The sequence below is a fragment of the Blennius ocellaris genome, assembly GCF_963422515.1.
Source record: "Blennius ocellaris genome assembly, chromosome: 10".
Taxonomy (NCBI): Eukaryota; Metazoa; Chordata; class Actinopteri; order Blenniiformes; family Blenniidae; genus Blennius; species Blennius ocellaris.
This window is the reverse complement of record NC_137659.1, coordinates 13849143-13870469: the sequence shown is the minus strand read 5'-3', so window position 1 is coordinate 13870469 and position 21327 is coordinate 13849143. Positions and strand designations below refer to the sequence as shown.

The following is a 21327-nucleotide window of genomic DNA, read 5'->3' as shown; positions in this document are numbered from 1 at the left end:
CTCAAAGAGCGCAGAAAAGTAAATGGATGAATCTCCCAATGAACGGCTTTGTACATCTGCTTTGAAAAACAAGTATCTCCCACCCTCACCCCCCCCCCCCACCGCTCTCTTCTCTCCCACCACACATGTAATATAAAAACCTACAGAGATCAGTAAAATCCAAATTCAACACAAAACATGTCCACAGGACACCAAATGCTGACATATGCAATATGCACACACCAACAGAACAAAAAACCTTTACAAACCTGATACAAAGGATAAAAAGAGGAAAACGAGACGGGTCCTGGTGTTTTGGTTTTGCTTGTGACGGGCGGGACAAATTCTCACTGTGTGATGACAAAGAAACGGTTCTTCCTGCAACAGAGATCCATACAGACCTGCGGCGCCCCTAACGGCGAGCCCGGAAAATTCTACGTGGCCCAACATGTGGTCCTTATGAGTACAGATGGGGGTGGGGGGGAGGGAGGGGGTGGGGGTTGCCCAGTCGGCTGTGTTGGCGGGCCATGGCGTCTGATGGGACTACAGCAGTGTGGCGGACAGGCAGGGACAGTCATTTTGGCTATGTACACATTCGTAGTCGGTCCATGACGCCCCCAGACGTGTGTCATTTCCTCAGGTCTAGTACACAAACCTGAAAAAAAAACAAAAAAACAAAAAACAGAAAGCCACCAACAGTTTAACAATCAGGATTTTTCTGTGTCAAGTTTCAGTTTCAGCCGCAGTGGGCTGTCTGTGGCGGCGGCTCGCGAGCTGCTCTGAATCTCATTGGTCGACTTCAACGGTTTCTCGGAGACTGTGGTCAGCGTGAGCTGCACGGAAAGCCCACGCAGCTTTGAACAATCTTCCTCTTGGATCAGGCACCAGATTGAGAGCACTTTTTTTTTTAAATACTTGTACACAGCATACACGGTGGTGAGAAAAAGAGTTCGCTCGCCCTCCTGACCTGACCTCTTTACTTTTCTCACACTTTGATATTTCAGATCATCAAACTTAAACCTTAGTCAAAGACAACACAAAATGCAGTTTTTGAATGAAGGGTTTTATTCATGAAGAAATCCAAAGCGACATGGCTTTGTGTGAAAAGGTGTGAAAAAGTGTTAGCCCCACCATCTCCTGTTAAAACATAACTGTGCTTTAATTTGTGTGGCCACACATCAGGCCTGATTACTGCACACCTGTTCTCAAGCTAGAAATCACTTGCATAGGACCGACCCGTCAAAGTGAAGTAAACTAAAAGATCCTCTAAAGCTGCAGACGCCATGCTGAGATCCAAAGAAATTCAGGAACAAATGGAGAAAAAGAAAAGAAAAAGTAACTGAAATCTGCAGCGACGACTCATCCAAGAGGTGACAAAAGACCCACAAGATCATCTAAAGAACTGCAGGCATCGCTTGCCTCAGTTCATGACTAAAAACCATCAGAAAGAGACTCGGCAAAAATGTCCCGCATGGCAGAGGTCCGAGGCGAAAACCACCGCTGAGCAAAAAGAACATTAAGGCTCGTCTCATTTTTGCCAGGAAACATTTTGATGATCACCAAGACTTTAGGGAAAATATTCCGTGGACCGACGAGACAGAAGTTGAACTGGAGGCCTGTGTTCCATTACGTCTGGCGTAAAAGTAACGGTGCATTTCAGAAAAGAACATCGTGCCAACAGTAAAACATGGCGGCGGCAGTGTGGCGGTCTGAGACCGTTTTGCTGCTTCGGGACCTGGAAGACTTGCCGCGACAAATGGAAGCGTGATTTCTGCCGTCTACCAAAATATCCTGAAGGAGAATGTCCGGCCAGCTGTTCGTGACCTCAAGCTGAAGCCAACTTGGGCTCTGCAGCAGGACAATGATCCAAAACACACCTCTGAATGGCTGAAGAACAACTGAATGAAGACTCTGGAGTGGCCGAGTCAAAGTCCTGACCTCAATCCGACTGAGACGCTGTGGCAGGACCTTAAAAAAAGGCAGTTCATGCTCAAAAACCCTCCAGTGTGGCAGAATGACAACAATTCGGCAAAGATGAGTGGCCAGAATTCCTCCACAGCTTTGGAAGAGACTCAATGCAAGTTACCGCAAAGGCTTGATTGCAGGAGTTGCTGCTAAGGGTTGCCCAACCAGTTATTAGGATAAGGAGGCAAACACTTTCCACACAGGGCCACGTGGCTTTTGGATTTTTATTTCTTCCTCATTAATAAAACCCTCGACTTAAAAACTGCATTTTGTGTTTACTTGTCTAATCTTTGAATTTGTTTGACTTTGTTTGATGATATGAAACGTTTAAGTGTGGAAAAAATGTAAGAAATCAGGAATCGGGCAAACACTTTTCACATCACTGTATGTGTGTGTATATATATGTATATATATATATATATATATATTCCTGATGAGTGAAATGCTTGTGCCTGTTCTGTGACTCGTTCGTGTCAAACCACATCGCGGCAAACCAAATGTGAAAATTCACATGAGAAAATTCGACGAATGGACGAGATAAGCAAACAGAAACCAAGTGAGAAAGAAAACACCTTCACAAAAGTCACTTCTTACCAGGAAACTAAAACCATTTATCTGCCATTCTTGTTTCCCCGATCACAAAAGCTTAATTTCACACGGTGTGTTGTGAAGCCGGCGTCTGATATACGTGCCGGAATTCCTCGGGACCTCGACCTGTATTCCAAGTTCCTGATATCAAACGCGTGACGTTGAAAAATAAATCATTCCCTCCTCCTCCGCAGCAGCAGCAAGTTAATAGTTTGCTTCACGAGATGACAATTCCAGAATTGGACTTTCCCTTCCGGGGCTCAGGCGATGCAGCGATAACATTCGGAGCCTTAATTTAGCCTTTTGGAAAGGAACCCCCGCAGGCGCTGGCCTCTGCTCTCTCGTGGATCGCTCCCTCCATATTCACACCGTTCCATTTGAATTCAAGACCAAGCCGTCTCCACCTTTTTCACACCGTCTGGGGTGAATGTGTGTCCTGTGAAGCAGATGGCTGTTCCAGCCCCTTCACTCCGCAGTGGCTTCTCTCTACCCTGTAGCCCAATAAACGCCTGAGTGATGGAGGGGCGCCGTCGCCTCCCGGACGGCGCTTCCAGTTTGCTGAGCTCGGCCAAAAACCGACGACGCGACGTAGGAAATGTGAAAACGAGTCTGAATGTTCTGCCCGACAGCGTTTCTCTCGGGCAGGTGGGATTTAAAAGCCTCCAGATGGTTCATTTATTAAACAGTAGCTCATTGTTCATACACTAATGGCTCTATCTCGTGTCACCTGGTGGCGCCGCAGCATCAGCTGCTCTTTGGCAACTTATCTAATAAGCTTAACCTCATTGTTCAAACAGGGACACCGTGTGATCCAAATCAAGCGCTGATCTCTCGCGTCCAACGGGAGACATCGTGTCACAGTTTGACAACAACAAAAGGCGACAGTAGAAAAGCGTGCAGCAATTCAAACGTCGAAAAACACCCAGTCACACGACGGGAGCAAAGAAATTAAATAAACACACAAAACGGGAAATGTCATCAAGTCTATTATTTTACTGCTAAATATACTAGACACGTGTCAGCAGTTGAGTGCGATAAAGTCATTACATTTAATTTGCATCTGTCTTTGACCAGCTCACATCCTCTTTCTGTGCTTTTAACACGTCGACTTTGAGGATGACAATGTTCCAGCACATGAGGAACAAGCGCGACGAGGTGACGACTGGTGGTACTTACTTTACTGCTTAGTGGCCATATTGCTACAGCCTGTGAGCATATTTGAAAATTGATCTATTCCGTAAATATAGAAGCTGCTTGGAGGCTTGATGAATATGTGAATGTCAGTTCACTTTGATTCAGTTTCACTTCTTCAGCGCAGACAACGGAGAACTTTTTACATGTAAACATTCGAGGTAAACAACCCCACTTATGACAGTGAAAGTGCCTTGTTAATAGACGCCCTGATGTTTATGGATTCTTTTTATCTGCTTCCAGCCACTTAAACGATGCACATTGGAATGCTACTCGCGAGACCGCCGCCACAGGCACTTTTATGACATCGGTGTTCATGTGTTGCATCCATAAACATTCATTTCCCAGGTCATCAAGTAACTGATGGAATTCCCCACAAAAAAGAACAAACGTGCACATGAGCAGCATCTGCTTCCGGGAGCTGTGATGTGTGCGATAAAGTGAATGCAACTCACCGATCCATCTGAAGCGCTCGCTCCTACTTTGTCGCCCGTGGCGTTCCAGCACACCTCAAATATGCCCCCCGTCCCTCTGTAGCTGTGGACTAAAGCGCCCGTCTGAAAGCAAACGCAAAAGAAGGAGATTTAGTGACGACAGGCGGCGCGTTGGTGACAGCTTTGACTCGGGCTGCGTCTCACCTGGGTGTTCCAAATGTGGACACACTTGTCAAAGGAGCCGCTGGCCAGGTGGCGGCCGTCGGGGCTGAAGGCCACGCTGTAGACGGGCTCCTGGTGGCGTGTCAGCGTGTGGATACAGACGCCGCGCTCCACGTCCCACAGACGCACTGTCGAGTCAAAAGAAGCGCTGGGGGAGAGGGAAAGAGAGCAAGACGCAGTGAGCCAAGGGTCACGGTGTGGAACTGGGATTAGGGAAAGTTCAAAAATGATTGGAAACTCCCATTCTGCTTCTGCTCCTTCACTTTACAATCTGGCTACGATGAACACCAAACTGCTTTCAAGAGGCAGAAAAACTAAACCAAAGTGGCTGTTTTTTTTTTTTTTTTTACACACCAAATTAAATTCAAATGGAATATTGGTTAAGTTGGCTTAAACCTGGATTAACTCATTTTCACCTCCAATGACACAGCAGCGACAGCCAAAACAAATTCCCGCTTGGCAACTATAAATCCACTTAAAAACATGAAGAATATGGAAGTTGAGTTGTTGAAAATTTGGCTTTTAGCGCTAAAAGACACTATGTTTTTATTGTAAATTCTTAACACTATTTATCTTTGACTTGATCAGACATTAAACATCTGGAACATGAAAAAAAAAAAAAAAAACAAATTGGGAAGGTTAAATAATGCATGGAAAAAACTGTAGAAATATTATTTGGAATCAAAAACAACTTAACTTCCAAGTAGAATTTATGAAAAAATAAAACACACACAAGAAAACCCCCCCCGAGATACACATGAAATGTGGTCTTCATCCCCCTAACAAAAAAAAGAAGAAAAAAAAGCCACCAAATGACAAATGATGTGTCCTGCCAAAAGACGGATCACTGGATTCTTACCTGGCCAGCATGAGGTTGGCGTTGGGGTTGTTGGTCCCGGGGCCTGTGGGGCTCCACTTAATGGTGTAGATTTCTTTACTGTGGGCCTGGAGGTCGTGGACACACGAGTCCTGTTTCATACTCCAAATCTGCACCACAAAGTATGGAAGCAAAAGTTGAGTTTGACGAGTAACACCCACACACACACACAAAAAAAACAACTTCAAAAGCCCAAATGGGCGGATTCCACCACATCCGCTTGTAACGGGAGCCGACCTTGAGTGTCATGTCATCAGAGCAGGAAGCCAGCAAGCTGCCTGTGGGATCCCACTTGATGGCGTTCACTTCATTCTGGAGTAAAGAAAGATGCGAGTTGGAACAAACAACATCTGTGAAAGTTGCACACGGACAGCTGTTCATATGAAAGCGGCTGCACAGTTTCAAGACTGCCTTTCACTGCAATCCCAGTAAGATTGAGAAAAATACATCCTTCCGCTTTCTCATTTCACAGAAAAAAAAAGTCCAATAGGAAGAAAGTGTACAGAGGCGAGTCTTGACGAGCACTGTCGGCGAACTGGAGCTCTGATTAGAAACTACTGTGCTCCCAGGGCTCCCCTCAGATTACCTAACAGGAGTGCACTTGACCGGCAGAGCATTTCTGCCTCCCTCGTGGTGAGAAGATTGAGCTCGCGCGGCAGCAACCCCCGTCTTACCGTGTGGCCCTGGAAGGTCTTGACAGGTCTGTCCTGACCCAGCTTGCACACGTGGATGCACATGTCCGTGCTGCAGGAGGCAAAAGTGTTATTGCTCTGCCAGTCCACGTCCAGAGCCGGGGCTGTGGGGAGGCAAAGACACAGCTTGAGGCTGCTGCTGCAGCACAGAGGCACACACACAAACACACATTGTATGATGACTACTTGGTTCTCTGAATTGCTCAAAGTTATTTCAAAATGAAAAAAAAAGAAGCTCCCACAACATTAATCTTAGGCTGCAGTCTGTTGGTGTCACACGCTGCTGAGCAAAAATGCACGGAGGTAAGCTGGGTTAAATACGGCAGGATAGAACGCATCACTCACAGAGTGTGGGGAGACTTGATGACAGAAAAACCCTGAATTTAGTATCAGTGTGGACCTGCTGCAGTTCAGCAGAAGGTAACATCTGTCTAAAAACAGAAGGACTCCGTGTGAAAGCACACGAGGAGCGATCCAGCTGACGCCCGTCACTCACCAGAGTGGAAAGGAAATTGTTGCTTCGCCTCTCCCGTGTGCGCGTCCCAAATAATCGTTGTCTGTGCGAAGGGAAATAATTTGATCACTTATAATGGATTGGTATTCATCACTTGAAGTAAACGAACAAAAAACATTACAGAGAATATAAAGGAACACTGGTAATCTTACTCAATGCTGCAGGTCACTCTCAGTTGACCTGAATAATGTGGATGAGTGAAGGAAAAATAAAAGGAAGATAGTCTATCACACTTATTACGCCCCCGAGGGAGCAGCACTTTCATTTGTGAGCTGCAGTGACACAGTGCGCAAGTCTATGTGTGCACACCAGGGGGCAATGTTGAGCCGTGTATGGTTCTGTCATGTGGCAGGGAAAGGGACGCTTGGTCTTGCAATGGAAATGCACATTGCTTATCTCTCAGTAATTATAATAGATTTTACAGAAATCCAAAACATCTCAACTGGCCATCTCAAATCGGTGTTCAATTTTTTTTTTTTTATGTCATCAATGTAATCTCGTGTTATATTGTCATGTGTAGTACTGTATCATGCTATTTTTTATTTAATCTTGGATTTTTAGTGTCATTAATGCCAGAGACTTTAACATGTATTCAAATCAATTCTGAATTGTTTCATACTTTGAAAGAATTGCAGGGTCAACATGTAGTGTCTATTGCCCTACAGGTCTAAGGTCATGCTCCAATACACCCTTATTCAAATAAACAAACATCCTGAGAAACCAGTTCATCACCAAGAATGACATCGGAGCACAGACATGCAAAGTTTGTGGGAAACTTAAAAACCACAACACTGTACCAGATGCTGATTATTTTCACAGACTATTATTATAAAAAAAAAAAACTGTTGTGAAATGAATATCTAAAATTGGTTTAATTACAAAAGTGAAAACTTTGGGTATTCTTGAAACGAGATTTACAAGAATATTTTCTCCTCATCTTAAACCGGGGAAGAATACTAAAGAATTGAGCATATTGTAAGAAAAAACCCTTTCTGAAATGCAAAATGTTGTCTCGAAGGGAAAACATCAGTCATAAAACATCAGTACAGAAGAAGTAAAGTACAAAACTGGTCCAAACATGAAGCGGCTCTGATGATTAAACGACAGCTTATATTTTGTGGAGCAAATTCTGTTTTTAAGAAAACGTTGTAGAAAATAAAATTAAATAAAAAAATTTAATAAAAAATGTGCAAAGCTGGCCACATTTTAAAATGTTCGGCAGCACAGACGCCGGTACAGACGGCTGCGGGCGCACACATACACATGCAGTGAAACTTTGCTGAGCAGATGTTTCCTGGTTACAGTTTTCTGTGCAGTTTAGAGTCTCCAGAGTCCTCAGCCAAGTCCTCACTGGTTTCACTCCAGCTACTGCTGCTCTCATGCTCCTGGTCCGGATGCCATTGAAAGCATTTGAGAAGCATTAAAAAAAAAAAAAAAAAAGCCTGTGGACGGCTTCTCAACAACGTCCAACCAAAATAAAAGCACTGAAGTATATATTATTATGATTATTATTATCGTGCCGTCTTTGTGGTTTTTAGATTTGTTCTTTCAAAAAAAGACTTTGTTCGTAATGTTGCAATAATGAAGTGGAAAAACATGGTTTTGTTTTGAATTTGAACAGATTCAATTATATTTTTCTGGCTCAACCCGACGCGGCTTCTGTGAGTAACAAACATCATCTGTGGCGAAGACTGGGGAGTTGCTCAAGGTGGAAACATGGCCACGTCGAGAACAACGGCCAATCAGAGTCCGGGAGCTGTGACTCGCTAGAACCACACCCGAAGTGACTGAGGCTGTTTGATTACTTCACTTAGTTGAATAACTGCCAGTAAACAAACCTTAGAACCCCCCCACACTGTTATTGATCTCATTTGCACATGTGCTGAGAAGCTATTTAGTGAAACTGCAGTGCGCATGTGCCAGTGCCACGCGTTTCAGAAGAGTTTGTTTTCTCTGTTGAGACGGAGGCGTATTAAAACGGTTTGACTCTGAAGGCAATCTTGTGATGAGTCAAATGCAGAGCATAATGTATAGCGCATTGAAACACAATTGATCACATTCATATCATATTGCTCGGGCTCATATTGTGATCAAATTGCCATATCATTGCATTCAGCATGTCACTCTTTGTACCCGTTTCTCTTTCTCATTCATTTTGACCAATACAGTAGTTGTAGTACTTCAAAACAAAATATTTGCTCATAATTAGTGTCCATCATGGTTTCAAGATTTTGGTCCCTTGTTTCTCTCGTCATCCTAAACAGTCAGATTACAGCTGAAACAAACATGTATTACCTTGTCAACACCAGCACTGAGGATGAAGTTTCCTTTCTTATTCCACTTGAGTGCAAATATAGGGCCTTTATGCTGACCCAAAGTGCTGGCCAGGTTACCTGGAACAGAACAAAATTAAGAATTAAGAATCAAATGGGAGACAAGACCAGAAACGACTGATTTACAAGGCGGAGATGTGACAGATTTGCCGAGTCTTACCGTCTTTTGTCCATATTCTTGCAAAACCATCATATGAGCCTGTTGCTAGCAACGTGCCCTCACTCTGAAAGAAAAGACAGACGAGTCTCATTACAAGCTGTAATCAAGGCTCCTTGTTCACATTCATCTGCATGTTGTAGTTCACAAAATCTTCATTCCACTGTCCGTATTCACGGTATAGCGGTTGTGGATTCCTTGTGCTACTCTGGGATTTCATTTGCAGCCGGGCAACGCAGAACGCCTTCTCCCCCGTGTGGGAGTGACTCGCTCCCATATAGAGGGAAATATATTTATATACGTATGGCTGAAAGAATGCCTTGTGCAAATGTAGTGCTCACACAGACATGCACACACACACACAAATAGATTACATTACTAAAAGCTGCACACACGCATGCACGTGCACACGCACTCACATTCCAGTCTAGTGAGGTGACGTCTTTGTTGCTGGGTACGTCCTGGCCCCCTTCCCGTATGCAGTGCCTCAGAACCAGCTGGGTGGATCCGCCCGTGCTGTTTTCGCTCAGGTTCCAGATCCGTGCGGTGGAGTCTCCAGACCTGCGCCAGTTGAAACAACACACCGTTGAGCCCTTTATTGCAGCTTCGACTTGTGAAATTGCCACATAAACGTGTATTAACCTGAACATCAGTGAGTGGGGATGGAGCGGAGAGATATTTTATGAAACGGCTACCACAAATCACCAAGTCTAATAAAATCGACAATCTCTTTACATCCGGATCGGTGCTACATTATCTAAAGGTTTACATTATCTGGAAGAGGCACTTTACAAGCACACGACCCAATGTTTACATGAGAGGGGGAAATATTTGCTCCCGTATTCAGGCCTTCTTCAACGACAAGAGTGGGCTTGATGCAAATGTACTTTTCTTATTTTCTATTTTAGCATAAGAACTGTGTTAGAATCAACACCATTGAATTCACACACAAGTATCCAAGCAGCATAGTTACAAGTATTGGGCTGGAAACATAAACTCGGACCAGTATAATCTTGAGTATGTCCAAACTTTGGGTTTCTAAAAGTAAGGGGGTGAGGGTAATGATACAGCCAGGCTTTTTCCATCACCTCCCATACAAACACATCGTGGAATATGAGCAAAGCGAGAGGGGGCAATGCAATGCAAACATCAAGAAAAATCACTGAGCCCCGCTGGGAGGAAAAAAGCTGGCTCTGCCATTTCAGACACTTTTAAAGGCTGCCCCCCAAAAGAAAGAAAGTCTGCAGCGAAACAACACAACAAACACCACCACTGCGCACTGGAGTGAAAACATGGTTCCATTTCTTATGGCTGAAAGGGCTTGAAAGACATGATCAAAGTGGAGATCTCACTACTTCACCAAGGCCTTTGTTTTTTTTTGTTTTTACTACTACTACTTTGCATGATAACTGTTCCTAAAATACCTCTTTACTTTGTTAAACATGTACAACTGAAATAGAATTACAGTCACAGCTGCAGCTGCCAAACCAATACTTCACTGTTTCAGAGGTTGCAGCTGATGAATTCAAAAGAAATCACTGCGTCATAACCTCGTTACGTTGGAGCATTCACATGTTCAAGTCGCGCCTAAAGTGCAATTACCCGGAGAGTAATAACACTGAGACAATTTAATGAAGTAAACACTTGTTTGGTTGTGAGGGAAGGAAGAAGCCCTATTAAATTTGAGGAAGTCAAACCTGATGAGTGGTTTACTAATGCACAGCGGTGTAGCGGTGAGTAGTCTCACTTCACAACGAGGATCTCTCCAGTCTGAGTCCAGTTAGTCTGATCAAGTGTGCATCGGTTTTAACTGGTCCCTCTGGTTTGACTAGGATCAGGTCCATCACAGATTTTATTCTTTTTAACGACTTACGGCCAAGTACATACATTAAGACCGCGTCTGAAAATCGTTAATCTACACGAGGAAAATAGTCACCAGCATGCTTTTTTGGGGGGGAGAAACTACAGAAGTAATCAACAAGACTAATACTCAAATTTGTAAAGGTTCACATATGTTTAATGTACTTGCAGATCCTGTGGATTTGCATCTAATCCTGCTCATCCATTTTAATGTGAACGTATTAACACAGGCTGACCTGAACCACGCTAGAGACCCTGAAGGAGTTGCCAACAAAAGAGGATCTCTGCTGGACAGAAAGCTTATAGAACCACACATTGTATTAGTTGTCCTTGAGGCCGCTGTATATCCACTGAACAAGAATGATTATTTTGGACACCAGAGGACTGTTCGGCGCGCCTTGATTGGCTTGTTGCATTTTTGTCATGTGTTAATTTTTCACTATCTTCCCCTAACAACTTCAAAAGCGCAAAGTTTCCTGAAGAACTTGCCTCCTCACCACTGGGAATAGCCGACAAACATGCACATTTACATATGACTAATACCTGCACTGCGCTATAGATCAGTGACATAACAGATTTCAAGGCTGCAAAGACCATCGACAAACAAGGACACAGGTGGGGATACTGACCCGGAGGCGAGGAGGTCATTCACCGGGTTCCAGGCGCAGATAAAGACTTCTGACTCGTGACCCCTCAGGACCATGGCTTTACTTTGGGGGATCTCCACATCCCTGTCCACCTCCATCATCTCCGAGTGGTGATCTACAAAAAAAAAAAAAAACAGATCCCATAAAAGGTTGGAAATACCAATAATATCATTCATCAACTTGTGTTCAGTTCAAAAGCAAGGTGCAATGCAGTTATAAATTTCAAAGGAAAAAAAAAAAGAAAAAAGAAAACGTAATGAGTTTCCACTTCCTGAAAGAAAGCCTATTACTTCTGAAAAGAATAACTGGTGCTCCCACATTTGACGGTTTTATTGTGTAGATTATATTACAACCACCGAAGCAAAGTGCATCACATTGAAGAATCGCAGAGGTTCTCAATGACATCCTGTAATTACCTATTAAATCTCACAGCACATCTGGACTTAATCATGGGATCTTCCTACGAATTCATTGTCGATGCTTGTGTGTCTTCTACCTAAAACTTTATCCACCTGTGATGCACTGAGGGCACTAAACTGCCCAGCTGTAGAAATACAGGGCTCGCTCTGCTGCTGATAAATGTCACACACTCGTGTCAACACCGAGGAAAGAGCACGTCCCATACAAAGCCACCCAACCACCGTGTCGAGTCGTCCACACTACGGAGGAAACCAGAACATAATTACCTTAGAAACGTATGTAAAGCTAGAAAAATGTACTTCCGAGTCACTGTGATTGTTTATAGTGAAAAATCTGTCACAAATAGACACGTCACTCAACAGAATCTCATCATCGTGTTGTAAACTCTGCTGTAGTGAGATTTTATGACTCAATTTTAGGCCCTGGGAGCCTGAATGTGCCCCTCGGCAGCAGCTTTTAATTTGATTCCCATGCTCAACATGTTACTGTGATTAAAGTAAACAGGGAAAAGGCTGAGGTTTTGGAGGAAACACAGGAGGCCACAGCTTTCCTTCTACGCTAAAAACAAACAAACAGTGTGGCAGGAAAAGGTGAGTAAAGACATGGAAACTCCACTACACAAGGAAAGATGTGATGAAAGTCGTGTGTCGGCACAAAGAAAAGACCAGAGCGACGGTTGAGAAAAGCCAGTTGCAGAAACTTAACACAATACTAAACCCCAAAGCAGCCATTGTCTTGAGAAAGGTGACACAATTTACCCGTTCACATACTCTCAAAGATTATTGAACAACTGATTTATCTGGAGGTTTGAGAAAAGTTTCAGTGCTTTAAAACCGAATTGAGCACTAAAGTTGTACATTGTAACTCGAGAATGCAATGCAAACTTTACGTTGCATTATTCAACAAATAGCTCCAGCAGCTGTAACAACCTCTACTCAAAAATGTATCCATGTTGATTCATGAAACACGTTTCAGCGTCACTGAGTAGAATGTAAAAGTTTAAAAACCACCCGATTCTGACGAAAATCAACACGAAGCATCCTTATTTTGTTTTAAACAAAACACTCAGCTGCAAGTTTATTAGGTGCACGCGAGAAAAATTATTGCAGGCCGATAATGAGCAGCACGACATTTTATGTTTTAGCAGCTTACAAATGATAACCGCCGTAATCCATCTCTGCCTCTCTGATTGAAATGAAGCGATCAACACCAACCAGTACAACTTAATATTATGAAACTGTACAACAGCAGCCTCCAAAACACAACCGAGTTCAAGCTTAAGAGGTTAAAGCATCTCCATTAAATCCAGTCGCCTACCACAGTCCACTGTCTGCTTCCAGCATGCTGAATTTTCACAAGATTTTACAAAGTTGTTTTTTTTTATTATCGAAATCAAAATGACCCAGCAACTGTAGTTCAATGTCTGGCCTGCCTGGAACGTTCCTTGGAGCCTTGAGAGGTTTTACCACATGGTTCTGAATAAAAACTGTGGCAAGAAGCCTTTCAAGCGCCACAGACCACCCTGAACCATTTGCAGGTTTCTACCACTGCACTCACACACTCGCTTTTTCATAATTATTTTCAACTGCGTTGTAACCTGGATTTGATGTGCGAGATAAATATTTAAATACAAAAAGTGGTTTAAAAAACAGAATTGTAATGGGTCGAATGCCGTGCTAAAAAAAAACAACAACATTAAAATCAAGTTGTCTATGCTAATGAGACATTTTTTCCCCCACTCAGAATTAAGAAGGCTGTTACCGGGCTGATTCAGTGACTGTTCAGAACTATGGGCCTGCTTACTGGCTAAAGCGTGGGATCCGTTTTCCTCCCCGTTGGCAGCACCCTCGCCATTCTTGGTGCCTCCCTGTGGCCCTGCAGTGCTCCCACTGCCCGCTGCCGCCTGCTGCTGCTGGGCCAGCTTGTCTCTGTAGGCCTGCTGCCTGGTCTGGACGACGTCCGGCATCACAGCGTCGATCAGAGATAAGGACTCGATTGGCCGCCCGTCAAACAAGGTCCCGTCCTGCACGGTAAAACAAACAGTTTTAAGGAACCGAACTGTTGTGAACGACGACGACATCACGGCAGATCATTAAAACAATGATAATTAAACACGCTGGATGTGCGAGCCTGCCGAGACACAGAAGGTCAGAGAGCATTTCTTGCTGGGAGGATATTGGAATCTTCCAATAATTGCTAGATGATGATATGAAGATGGAGCCCGACCTCATTGATGCTGACTTCGGCCTCCACATACTGCAGGCCCTTCTGGATGATGGAGATGAGGGCAGCAGGGGGCACCAAGGCTCCGTTGATGTTAGACTGACTGATGTGGCTCTCTATGCCAAAGGTGAAAGCCGAGTGGGAGAAGCCTGGTGGAGAAATTGATCATTTGGATGGAGTCGGAGTTCATTTGCAGAGAGGAATTGATAAAAATGCACAATCTTCATGATGGCATACAAAACTACTGTCCATCTATTCTTTCTCACGTGCTTACCTGACTCTTGTAGGTATCTGTAAACCAGGAAATTGACCTCATCACTGCTGATGCTCATTTTTAGTCCTAGTGATTAAACCATGGGGTCAGCACAGGATATGAGCCTGTAAAAGCAAAGCATAGACAGTTTATGATAAATCAACAAGTTCATCAACCAAACTGAAAGGTAATTTTCAGTTCTTCCTCACTCACGGGCTCACTTCACAATATACACAAGTACATATGTTTTTTTTTTTTTAAATGAGTAAAATGGTCATTTGGGCCATTCAGTAATGTGTAAAAGGCAGCTATCCCACACACACATTAAGGGTGGCATTACGGGTCAAATAACAAACGAGCACACACAATCAAAATCTAAAACAGTGGGTGGGGGGGGGGGATGCTGAAAAGAGATAATTTTGCTTGACCTAGATCTTGCAATTTATCACAAGTACAGATGTGGCTCAAAGCAAGCACCACTTGATAAATAACCATGTCTTGATTCGCTCTGTTTTTGGTGGCTGCAGAAGCCTCCTGGCTCTGGGCAGGGCACCAGTTTCCATTCATTAACCTACAACTGGAAATAATTACCAGGCTTATACATGAGCCGGGCTGGGTATTTTGGACTAAAATGCCTGGAATAGATGGGCTTCAAACCCCGGCAGCAACCCACCCATTGGTTCTCGGTATTTGTTCATGCAGAACACACTGTTTAAACGGGGCCGTTGGAAGTAAACAAGGGGTCTGGAAAAGAGACAGAACCTCTACTGTTGCCACTGTGCCAGCCCGCCGAAAAAAGTCAACATGTCTCCTGCAGCATCCCGCAGGCTGAGGTCCAAGACCAACTGAGCCAAGAGGAGAAGCCCTTTAGCGATTCCCAACAAGGTGGTCAGACAGTCCGGATGGCGCCCGCATCTCACCATTAGGCACGGCAAAAAGGATATCTAGCCTGAAGCTCTCTATGAGCGCGACACTAATCTGTTCACCGGAGGAATTCTTTTCCTTTTTTTTTTTTATACACACAATTTCCAATTCCAAGTGTGCCATTCTCGTTCTGTCAAAGTGCTCTGTTCCATTACATTTTGTTCAGCGTTCAGTATGGTTAAGGCACACTGGGAGCACTGCTATAGCACGCTTCGCTATCTCACACTTGCTTGGCTTTCAACGGGTGCTGACAAAATGTCATCACTGTGCGAGTGACGCAGGAGCAGCAAGCAGGGTCACGGCTCAGTTACAAGAATAAGTCCACCGATTTCATCTGGCCGACTCCATGTCCAATAATGAAATGTTTTATGAATAAGAGCATTGAGCAACCTAGCAGTGAGGAGCATCAGGAAGATATTAAAAATCGCAATATTACTTCTCAGTGGGGGTATCCAGCTGAACATACTAATTAAATTTGCTCACACGACCAAAAGATGCGGTATCACAACATTATCACATGCAAATGAGTACGAGTTCAGAGTATCTCAAATCCTCATTACAATCAAGCACTGTAGCCAGGCCGAGACAACAAGGAGCTGTCAGAACAGTTATCAAAATAACAGTTCAGAGCTATTAACTTGTTCAGCGCCGTGAAGGGGATGTCTGGTAAACACAAACGATCTAAGGATACACTTTACATTTCTGGATTAAACTCAGAAATATCAGTTTCACATTGCCACAGTAGTCCATTGTGCTTACACGGTGTCTACAGTGAGGTTGCCTTTTGTGCAGGCTATGAGGGAAATCTGTGACAACGTTGCTCAATACTGTGAGGACACTCCAGTGTAGATGAAATAAACAGTGAATAAATAATAATTGTGGCCAGGAAGCGCTTAGAATTTCCCCACTCTGGGACTCAGTGTTGAAAAAATCCAAACAAACAAACAACCAACCAGCCACCCATGTTTTCGGGCTTCTAAAATGCCACCTCATATGGATGACTGTGAAACCACGTTCTCGTGTGAACGGCCCCAAAGCTTAACGCCAGTTTTTGGGGGAGCTGGTCAGTGTGAAATGTCAACATGCTTTACTGTTGTGTGCCAACCCAGCCAGCTCCCAGGGTCGCTACCAATGGGACTCTTGTCGGCTGCAGCGTGAATATTGTATGAAAATCCTGCAAAAATGGCACCAAACTGACAAAATGGAGATATGGTGGAGCTTTGGCTGAATGGTGGGGAGAGATTCTTTGGCAGTTTGAGTGTATCGTGTCCATCCTGCCCTCCTTGCTTTGTTAATTCGCTTTCGTGATAAGATCAACAATGTGATAATATTTCAACTTGCACAGCGGTGGAGGGGCCGCGGATCACATCCCGGCCACTTTTGATTTTTACCCTGGTCGGCTGTTGATGTGAACTTTGCCAAAAGCCAATGAGTCAGACTACAAACTGTTTAAAAATGATTTCATGTGTCACTTTCCATGTGAAAATGCTACATAATAAGACACTTGCAGAATAGATACAAAATGTTCCCAGGCATATTTGTCCTGATTCAATTTACTTTTGAGACACTGTACTTTGCACTCTCCTTATCTCGTTTTTGTCCCCCCTGTCCTCTTAACCCCAGTTTCACTCTTGATATTGGAGCATCAACAAGCGATTCAGTTGGAATCACAATCTAAGTAGTATACACAGGTGTGATACACTACAACCGAGTTGACTGTTCATACAAGTATTTTTATTTTTAACACACAGTGAATGAGAGACCACAACCCATAGTGATGTGCTAAAAAGAAAGCCTCGGCATTTATTATTGCGATTTTTTTTTTTTTATACAAATAATACATTTAAGAAACATTAGCTAATTAAGGGTCAAAGGTTTATAAAACAACACTGTTTCAGCATCCAATGAAATGGAATTCAACTGGAGGCCAGAGAGTGTTGAACCAGCACCATAGTCATGTTATCTTAACCCCAAGTTCTCCACAATGAACCTCAGTGTAAACTTCAATATAAAAGACATGCAGGATGTGGGGTACATTTATACATTAAGTTATTTAAAATCCAGAATATAAACAATTTTTACATGTCTTAGGCCTTTTTCGGTCAATAAATGATTAATGTTAAGTTTTGCATAACCAATGTCTGCTTCTTAAAAAGCATCCTGGACCTCCAACGCTTACTATCCCCTATGACTTTTGACAGTGTAATACAATAGATGTGATTTTCCAGACAGCAATATAATGGGGTCACTAAACTAAGAGACCAAATGAAATCAACAGATCAAACTATGACAATGAACAAAGAGACAGCCTACCCATGTGATCAAGATATCCTTAAGGACGAATCATGGCTCAGTCGTTCTCAAGACGAACTCTTGACCCCTAAAAAGAAGAAAAAGGTAGTGAATGCATCCCTTCTATTTGTTTTCAATTAGAAAATGACACTTTTACATATTTTGTGGTATCCTGCACAAAGACAAAACTTGTGCATGAAGTAAATCTATACATTGTGTTACTATCAAAAATACAGGAAAGTGGTATAACAGTCTCAATTACCACAATACAGAGCATGCTGCATTATGGGATAGTGATTATTAATCCACCCCTTTTTCTGCATGTGTAGCTGCAGGCAGGCACCAACAATTCAGACAAATCTCGATAAGGAAACTATCAACACTGTGGCAAATTACTGTAATAGCAATGGACACTTTAGCAAATGCATGTCAACCGGTGCATGAAAAGGCAGCCGGAGTAATGTGCTGTGAACCAAGAGGCGTGTTCCCAAACAATGAGAGAAACTGGGTCAGCAATGTAATAAGCCATAACACCCAATGGATATTTGTGCTATGCCTCCTCCTGACATACTTTGTCTGTAACATTGTCATTAAAAACAAAAGCCATGCGTCCTGTCAGAAGATCATTATTGGCAAAAAGGCCTTTTCCATACATTCTGAACCACTATTTTATAATGTCTCAGATCAATAATATCAGTCAGGAGTTTTATTAGCGTGCAATTCAGATTCGGTGAAGTTTAATTGTGTCTCTGTGAGTCTGATTGATTTAATGCATATTAAGTACACACACACAGCCACCTCTGTTCTCACACTATAATCTACAGGAAGATCCCCCCCCCCCCCCCCCCCCACACACACACACAGTCAATGGACAGTACAAACTTCAGTGTGTACAATCATAGACATGCTGGTCGATGCAGGTAATAACCAGGATTGGCTCAGTAATCGTGCAAAAAAAAAAAAATAGAAGTTAAATTACACTAGGCTGAAATAACATTTTATTCATTTATAATCAATTTACATGAGAATGCAGTAAAATTTACCAACAAAACCCGTTTAGCACAACAATCTTTTAACATCATTGTTGTTGTAATAATGGACCGAGTGTCCACATGTCACGCTGTGTGGATCCGCACAAGGAAAAAGGGACAACGCTATCGGGCTTAAACACATTTCACATTTAAACACGCAATGGTCGCTTCAACTCCCCGATGAGACAACCGGGGAGAGCCTTGAATAGTGCCCATTTAGCGCGGGGTGAGCCTGCAACTGCTGCGGGCTCGGCGTCGTTAGCACAGCGGCTAACACGCGAATAAAGGTTGGTTTAGCTTCGGCCGTACCGTCACCGCACATGCCAGTCGGGCTCGGCTCATTCCACCCAGCTCCCCGGCAACCGTAACAATCCCGTTACCTCGGATGTATTCCCGAATACAGCAGCCTCACATCACATCGTTAGCACAACGCCTAATAAAAGTGCATTTCTGATTAGTGCCGTAAGGTCGGCGGCGCGCGACCACTCTCAACCTGACAACTAGCTCGCCAGCTAAACCTAGCATGCTAGGCTAATGACAGTCTCGTACCTACTTGGACAAAAACCGTTCAATTGGCGAGATCTTCCACAGCCCTTGTGCCTCAAGTCACACCATATTATCTTTTTTTTTTTTAATCGATTGCTATATTGATAATATTCGCACGTATATCAACTATTGTGAGGTTATATTATAAAGCTAAAGCCAGGCGGTAACAAGCCAAGCAAAGGCTTCAGACACAGTGGCCTGACCCGGCACGCGCAAATGAGCCGCCTGTAACTACTGTTATTTCAAAGCGCCACTCACTACAGCTCAATATAACGATTAACCAGGCACGACGGGAGCTGGTCGACCATCCACCCGCTCTGTATCCGAGTGGAACGACCTACTGCTGGGTGCTCGGATATACACGCATAGGCAAAAAAAAACAACAACAACCCTAAATGTGCCAGACACAAGGCTGCGTTTGTAACTAACCTATTTTCAGAAAAAAAAAAAAGCCCCTTAAACACCACCTCGTGTTGCCGCCACAGCTGAGAGCCGTCCTCCGGCGTGGGTTAAATGTTTGCCTCCAGCGCGTTCAAACCTGAAAAAGAAAGAAATCGAACTGCGTCCCCACGCTGGATGCGACCAATGCTTTTGAAAAGAGAAAGAAAGAAAGAAAGAAAGAAAAAAAAGGGCTAAAAATCTACCGAGGCCTCTGGAAGTTTGTCCAGCAGCCAAGCACCAGTCATAACAGTGTCCGCGCCCATCCCCCACTACGCCTCCTTTCCGCCTGGCGGGTCACCACGAGCCCTGGATTAATGACACCCCACCCCCCATCCTCTGCTCAGTCATTCAGACTGGGAAAGTCAACAACAAGCTTACATCATCATTGCAATCTGTGTTTTACACTGATTCTCTCCAGCTACATACATAATCCATAATCATATTATTTGCCTCCACGTTTCTCATAAAGATAAGCATTTTCACGCCGTACTCTGGTCATTTATGGGCTATAATCTATCAAGGGTTTTTATTCTAGTAAAAAAAACATAAAAAACAACAAACTAGGATGACCTTCAGCACTCACGACAGTGAATGTTGTGTTATTAAATAAACTGCATGAGTGTGATTAGTTGGTTGCATTGTTAGTGTACTTTGCGGTGCAACATGATGACATATTATGAAATTCTGAATTGGCAACCTTTAAATTAATTGTGCAACAGCGGCAGCTGCAGTGCAGCCTGCAATCCTGTCAAACAAATGGCACAGGAGCACATTTTCAACTTGTGCATTTCCAACACTCAAGATGTGAATTCAATCATGGGCGGTTGATCTATTATCACAGCTAAAATGATTTATTTCCTAATCCGACACGTCATCTACAACCAAATAATTGCTGATAATACTGCAGGAGTACAGCATTTGCATGCAATCAGATGGAAAACGTGCAAAATGAGCATTTATTTGTCTATCTGATTAGCTGTTTAGCTGACTGATGGATTTGTCTGTTGCAGATACTGCATGTTGCTGCAGTCTGTAAATTTTCTTTCATCTAACAATGCTACTCCTCAAACCAGCTGTTTGATCCTCCTACTGCATAATCTGAACTCACCTGGTTTACAATTCGTCACCAGAATTTCATATCCAACATACTGCCACACATACTTTTGATATTATGCTAATTTGTTGTATTTTAAATATATATTTATTTTCTCCTTACATTTTAACTGGAGATGAACTCTTTTTGTTTCTTCTCGCTCTGCAAAATAAATACTGGAGAATTCCAATCAAATACTCCGCCATTTCAATCAAATGTATAGATGACAGAGTACTGTAGGAACTCTGTGCACAAAACAGACCCGAGGAAATGCAAGCGGAGGTGCAGAAATTGGGATTAAAGTTTGACAGTTTGCAGAGAGCTGTGAAACAGCGGTTTCAGTGGTGTTTGTCTCCATTAGTTAATTTACAAGCAATTTCCCACAATCTGCCTCTCACGTCTTTCTCCTCAAGCCAGGAGAAACAGAAATATGTGCTTCATCCCTCCCACTTTGTGAGGGTGTTTTGGCTGCCAATGGAGAAATGAGACGCAAATTCCTCATCCCCGAGCCAGGCTTTACACGGTATATGATTCATTGTCGACACAAATATTGTGAATTGACTCACCTCTGTGACTGTAAATCATATTCACTCATTTTCGCCTACTGTATGTACACTGTGTTTCCTTTACACGTGCCGATATGAG

The 21327-nt window shown here is 43.3% G+C and overlaps 1 protein-coding gene across 3 annotated transcripts; it reads right to left on the bottom strand.

Annotated features, from left to right (window-relative positions):
- Nucleotides 1-122: 122 nt before the first annotated feature.
- Nucleotides 123-19690, bottom strand: tbl1xr1b (TBL1X/Y related 1b). Of its 3 annotated transcripts, none has more exons than XM_080504125.1 (16): nucleotides 19616-19690; nucleotides 17593-17659; nucleotides 14377-14480; nucleotides 14106-14251; nucleotides 13683-13902; nucleotides 11442-11574; nucleotides 9372-9513; nucleotides 8956-9019; nucleotides 8758-8855; nucleotides 6445-6505; nucleotides 5931-6052; nucleotides 5494-5568; nucleotides 5239-5366; nucleotides 4362-4527; nucleotides 4179-4280; nucleotides 123-634 (listed from the first exon to the last, which is right to left on the bottom strand). In XM_080504125.1, exons 3-16 carry the CDS (start codon nucleotides 14432-14434, stop codon nucleotides 608-610), a joined length of 1542 nt encoding a protein of 513 aa, XP_080360251.1. In that variant the 5' UTR covers nucleotides 14435-14480; nucleotides 17593-17659; nucleotides 19616-19690; the 3' UTR covers nucleotides 123-607. The 3 variants fall into 3 exon arrangements, with proteins under 3 accessions (XP_080360251.1, XP_080360249.1, XP_080360250.1); XM_080504123.1 differs by lacking the exon at nucleotides 19616-19690 and adding an exon at nucleotides 19152-19304; XM_080504124.1 differs by lacking the exon at nucleotides 19616-19690 and adding an exon at nucleotides 19156-19304.
- Between the last annotated feature and the right edge of the window lie 1637 nt (nucleotides 19691-21327).